The sequence below is a fragment of the Mastomys coucha genome, unplaced genomic scaffold, assembly GCF_008632895.1.
Source record: "Mastomys coucha isolate ucsf_1 unplaced genomic scaffold, UCSF_Mcou_1 pScaffold7, whole genome shotgun sequence".
Classification (NCBI taxonomy): Eukaryota; Metazoa; Chordata; class Mammalia; order Rodentia; family Muridae; genus Mastomys; species Mastomys coucha.
The window spans coordinates 59,687,387-59,693,386 of record NW_022196913.1 but is presented as its reverse complement, the minus strand read 5'-3'; the positions used below and the strand labels follow the sequence as shown (position 1 = coordinate 59,693,386).

At 44.4% G+C, this 6,000-nt stretch overlaps 1 protein-coding gene across 6 annotated transcripts in view; it reads right to left on the bottom strand.

Moving 5' to 3' along the window:
* Znf346 (zinc finger protein 346) overlaps window positions 1-6,000 on the bottom strand; it is a 29,859-nt gene that overhangs the window by 9,845 nt on the left and 14,014 nt on the right. For 4 of the 6 annotated variants that reach the window (XM_031358538.1, XM_031358543.1, XM_031358540.1 and 1 more), the window contains one exon: window positions 2,418-2,651. In XM_031358538.1, coding sequence (XP_031214398.1) covers window positions 2,418-2,651 — 234 coding nt within the window. The remainder of the gene's footprint in view (window positions 1-2,417; window positions 2,652-6,000) is intronic. The other 2 variants (XM_031358539.1, XM_031358542.1) reach the window with 1 other exon arrangement.

The window sequence follows — 6,000 nt, the reverse complement described above, 5'->3', positions numbered from 1 at the left end:
AGGCTGAGCCTCTGCTGAGGAGCCCGAGGCCCCGCGAGGCTGAGCCTCTGCTGAGGAGCCCGAGGCCCTGCGAGGCTGAGCCTCTGCTGAGGAGCTCACAGGTGGAGTGGGACGCAGATGTCACTTGGGGTCCAGACTGTTTTGTTTTTTCCCCACTGATTGACTGAGTTTATGCCAAGCATGGTGGCTCAGCCTTGCAATCGGCTCAGGTGAGAGTGGATGCAGGAAGATCAAAAGTTCATTATCCACTTGAGGCTACTATGAGCTATAGGAGACTATCTCAGAAAACAATAAACAAACCCTAAATCCCAAACCCAAACCAAAGAAACTAAAACAGCCCTACCTGCTCCAAGCTTAGAGACTAGCATGCTATAGTCATAACACAAACAATTACCTTTTTTTTTTTTAGATTTATTTACTTTATGTATATGAGTACACTGTAGGTGTCTTTACACACACCAGAAGAGAGCATCAGACTCCATTACAGATGGTTGTGAGCCACCATGTGGTTGCTGGGAATTCAACTTAGGACCTTTTTTGAAGAGTAGTCAGTGCTTTTAACCACTGAGTCATCTCTCCAGCCAAGAATGATTATATTGCTTTCAAATTTTTATTTATTTAATTGCTTACATATGTGCATTGGTATGCACCATTTTTTTGTTTTGTTTTTGTTTTTCTGATTTTTTCAAGACAGGGTTTCTCTGTATAGCCCTGTCTGTTCTGGAACTCACTCTGTAGACCAGGCTGGCCTCGAACTCAGAAATCCACCTGCCTCTCCCTCCCAAGTGCTGGGATTAAAGGCGTGCACTACCACTGCCCGGCAGAGGTATGCACTATTGTGCCATGTTTATGTGGTGCTGGTCAGTGAAAGCATTGCTTTGTGCGCATGTTAGACAAATACTCCAGCAATGGAGTGACATTTCCAGGCCCAAACATACTAGGAAGGTCCCCTAATTGTGAATGCCCACTCTTGTGATGCCAGGTGACATTTTGAGGTTAAGAAAGCTAGAATAGCCGCTTCCTTCACTGTGATACCCCAGGGATACAGGCAGGTCTCAAATGCTGTGGAAAGAGATGCCCTAAACATGCTCAGACTTTGGTAAGGCTGTTGGGGCCTTCAATCTAGCACTGTGGATGCTACCGAGGGAGTGTGGATGCTGTTCAGGGGTCAGGGCTGGGGAGAACTCGCTGTTCTCCAGAGGACCTAAGTGCAGGTCCCAGCACCTCTGTAACTCCAGCTCCAGGGAGTGAACATCCTCTTCTTTCATCCTTGGAGCTGCACTTATGAACCCACAGACACACAGGATTAAAATTGACTTTTTTTCCTCTCTCTCTCTGTATCCCTCACAAGTCTGGAATGCACTCTGAAGACCAGGCTGGCCTTGAACTCAAAGATCCACCTGCCTCTGTCTCCAAGTGCTAAGATTAAAGGTGTGCACCACCACTGGGTAAAAAAGAAATTTCATAAAAAACAAACCAAAACAAAAACTCCTTCAAACCAGAGATTAAAAACTGATAGCTCTTGGGCTGGTGAGATGGCTCAGTGGTTAAGAGCACTGACTGCTCTTCCAGAGGACCTGAGTTCAATGCCCAGCAACTAAATGGTGGCTCACAACCATCCGATGCCCTCTTCTGGTGTGTCTGAAGAATGGCAGTGTATTCATAAAATGAATAAATAAATAAATAAATTAATTAATCTAAAACCAAAACCAAAACAAAAAATGCTGGTAGTTCTTGACTAAAATCTGACTTATAGAGAGGGTTTTACCCAGAGTTTAAAATTTCTAAAATGTAGTCACACATTTAAAAGTAAGAGGAATCTGAGTGGAGACTATAGCTCATTGGCCGTGTTGGCCTGACATGCACCAGGCCCTGTAGTCCATGCCTAGCATGGAAACCCAGCTGATGATGATGACAAAACCACAAGAAGCTCCCACGCATATCTGGGTTTCCATTGTTTTGTTTTGGAGACAGGGTCCTTCTATGTAGTACTGGCTATCCTGGAGCTTGTTATATAAACCAGGCTAGCCTCACAATCACAGAAATCTACCTATTTCTATCTCCTGAGACTAATGTGCCACCATGCCTGTTTTCCACATAACTCTGAAAACTGCAAGACAGCAACAGCAGTGTGGGCTTGGAGTGGCTAACCCTCTTCCGCTGCCCACGCCTTCTCTGGACCATAGCATCCATTTCCCGCTATGTATTCCAGACTGTCCTTCACCTTGTTCCTCCAGCTTCAACCTCCCAAGTGTTGGGATTACACTGCACACCACCAAGTCTGGCTTGCCTGTGAGCTCACCTGTGCTTGCAAACTCTACTTTAGAAGATGCAAGAAACAGTACATACATGGAAGTCCAGGGAATTCTAGCGCTCGGTCCCTGGACCAACTCTGCATGTGAGTGGGGTCCTCTCACCTGGTGAGTCAGAGACAGCAGGGTCCGCCAGCCGCCCATAGTGTGCCATGAGTTTGAGCTTAGTCTCCTGCTTCCTGTGTCTCTTGCCCGTATAGTGTTGCTGAGCCATGGCAGGGTCGTTGAATGTTGAATGGCAGAGGCTGCAGAACTTGTCTGGGTCTAGCATCTCTCTATTCTGCTGCAAGGCTAAGGTGGAGGCCACAAGGAAAGGATTTGTAAGGTGTTTCGACAAAGCTGTGGCAAGAGAGTTCAAACAGAAACAATGAAACAAGCCAGAAGGTGCCCAGTTGAGTACATTTCAAGGGAAAGAAAGGCTACCCACCACATTGAGGGATGTGACACTGCCTCAAAGTCACGCTGTGAATAGCCACACCACGGATGCTCTAACTGGGAATGGCAGCAAGATCTCAGCAAGCTCAATGAACAACTGACTTGTTCCCAGCATCAGGCGCACGAGCCCCAATGCTTTCACACTCTGACGAGGCTCTGAACTTGGGCTATCCAGTTCCCTGGTTACATATTTGCAATCTCTAGCCCTCAGAATTCCTTGAAATTTCAAAACAAGTAGGATAAGAAGGGTAAATATTTCATTTCCATCCTCAATATACCTATTATAGTGCTGAAGTAGCCATTCACGCTCTAAGCCCATACATACAAAGGTGGGCAAACAGATTAGAAATGCCTTTTATTATTAATTTATTTGTAGTTTTTCTGAGAAAGGGTCTCACTATGTAGCTTATCTAAAATTCAAGAAAACCAGGCTGGGATTAAAGTGTGTGTCACCACACATGGCAGAGATAACTGTTAGAGCACATTAAACTCTAGGCAATGTGAGTGACAGGGACAGTGTGAGTAGCAGGAATAGTTACACATTCACAGTTTCCCTTTAGGTTCTCAGAAGTACTCTAATGAAGTAGGTACCATTTTGCCATATTACAGAGAAGACCAATGCTTAGACAGTAAAATTGATTTGCTCAAGATCTCCAAGTTAGTGAGAGACTCTAGACTGTGGGACCCCAAGGCCATTGTAAGCCAGGCTCAAGACAGAAGTGGATCTGAAGGCTACCACTGATGCTTTCAGAAAACACTCCGGCTCTGCTTAGAGGATTCACTTAGTCAAGGGCTGAAAGAGTTGGCTAGCCGGGTAGTGGTGGTGAACCTTTAATCCCAGCACTTGGGAGGCAGAGGCAGGTGGATTTCTGTTCAAGGCCTGCCTGGTCTACAGAGTGAGTTCCAGGACAGCCTGGGAACCCCGTCTCAAAACAAAACAAAACAAAACAAAACCCCAAAACATCAATAACAACAACAACAACAACAAAAGAGTTGGTTCAGTGGTTAAGAACACCTACTGTCCTTCCAGAGATCTGAGTTCAATTCACAGCACCCTTGTCAGGTGGCCTGCCAGTGCCTTTAACTCTCCAGTGCAGGGGCGGCCAACTGCTCTGGCCTCCGCAGACAAGTGTGCACGCATACACATGCACACACACACACACACACACACACACACACACACACACACACACACACACACAAACACACACACACACACTTTAAAAATTAAAGATGAATCTTTTCTTTAAAACTGAAGCCAGCTGGGCTGGCAAGATGGCTCAGTGGGTAAGAGCAATGACTGCTCTTCGGAAGGTCCTGAGTTCGGATCCCCACAACCACATGGTGGCTCACAACCACCTGTAATGAGATCTGATGTCCTGTCCTCTTCTGGTGCATCTGAAGACAGCTACAGTGAATTACGCCAGAGTAAGCGGGGGCGGCAGAGGTCCTGAGTTCAATTCCCAGCAGCCACACACATGGTAGCTCACGGCCATCTCTATAGCTATAGTGTACTCATACACATAAAATAAATAAAATAAATCTTTAAAAAAATATATTATAAAACATTTTTTTCCTTTTTTCGGTTTTGTGAGACATGTTTTTTTTGTGTAGCTCTGGATGTCCTGGAACTGGCTCTGTAGACCAGAGTGGCCTTGAATTCACAGAGCTCCATCTGCCACTGCCTTCTGAGTGCCAGGATTAAAGGAGTGCACAACCATATAGCTTTTCTTTCTCCTTTTGAATAAAGGGCCTCACTATATACCCCTAGTGACCCAGAACTTGACATGTAGCCATGCTGGCCTTGAACCTGCAGTAACCCTCAATCCTTTGCCTCTGAACGATGGAATTACAGGTGTGTGCTACTGTGCCTAGCTTCACTTGCATAAAAACATCAAAACCATACACAATTGCATGGGGGATGCAGAGTCCCAGAGTGAGGAGTGTTTTCAGCACTCCCCAGGCCTATATAATGAATGTACATTTCTGAGAGAAATCAAGAAATAAGTCATTTAGATATAAAGTTTTTTGTTTTGTTTTTGAGACAGGGTCTTGTTTTGTAGCCTAGGCCAGTCTCAAACTTAGTGTAATCCCTTATGCTTTAGCTTCCCAAGTATGTGATTACAGGAGTGAACCATTATATCTACCTTGTAATAATAATAATAATAATAATAATAATAATAATAATAATATTTTAATTATTATTATTATTATTATTTTGAGACAGCATATCTATGGGTAGCCTAGGCTGGCCTCTAATGCAAGATTATCCTGCTTTAGCCTCAAGAATGCTGGGACTAATAAAAGTTAGAGCATTCTTTTTAATTTTTTTTGGTGTGTTTTTTTTGTTGTTTTGTTTTGTTTTTTTTCAAGACAGGGTTTCTGTGTAGCCCTGGCTGGCCTTGAACTCAGAAATCTACCTGCGCCTGCCTCCCAAGTGCTGGGATTAAAGGTGTGAGCCAACACTGCCTGGCCCTTTTAAAATTTTTATTACATTCTATTGATTTATTATGTGTGTGTGGAGTTCAAAGGCCAACCTGCAGGTAGTCTTGTCATGTGATTTCTACCATGTGTGTCCAGGGGTAACTCAGGTTGTCAGCAGGCACCTTTACCTGCTGGGCCATTTTGTCAGGCCAGCTTCCTGCCCCTTCAAATTCTTTTCTTATCTATTTATTTACTTGAGACAGGGTTTCTCTGTGTAGCTTTGGCTGTCCTGGAACTCACTCTATAGGCCAGGTTGGCCTTGAACTCTAGACCATGAGTGCTAGGATTAAAGGTGTATGCCACCATTTTTTAAAAAAACCTTTTAGATTATTTTGAAATTTTTATCCATTTATTTATTATGTGTATGTTTTACCTGAATGTAAGTTAGTGCCCACAGAGGCCAGAAGAAGGTATCAGGTCCCTTGGGGTTGGAGGTACACATGGTTATGAGCCACCATGTGGTGCTGGGAACTGAACCAGGAGCCAGTGTTCTGAATCACAGAGCTGTCTCTCCAGTCCCCACTTTAAAACATTCTTAATCTGTTATTATTGAATGTGTGTGATGTTTGTGCAATACAGGTGTGTGTACACAGAGGTGTGCATGCTAGCGTACATGTGTGGACGTTAGAGGACAGCTTTGTGATCCAGTTCTCTCTTCTCACCTCCATATGGGTTATGAGAGTCAGACTCAGGCCCCCAGAATTTTGTGGCAAACACTGTGATCCATTGAGCCATCTTGTGGGCCCAAGGCTGTTCTTTAAAACATTCT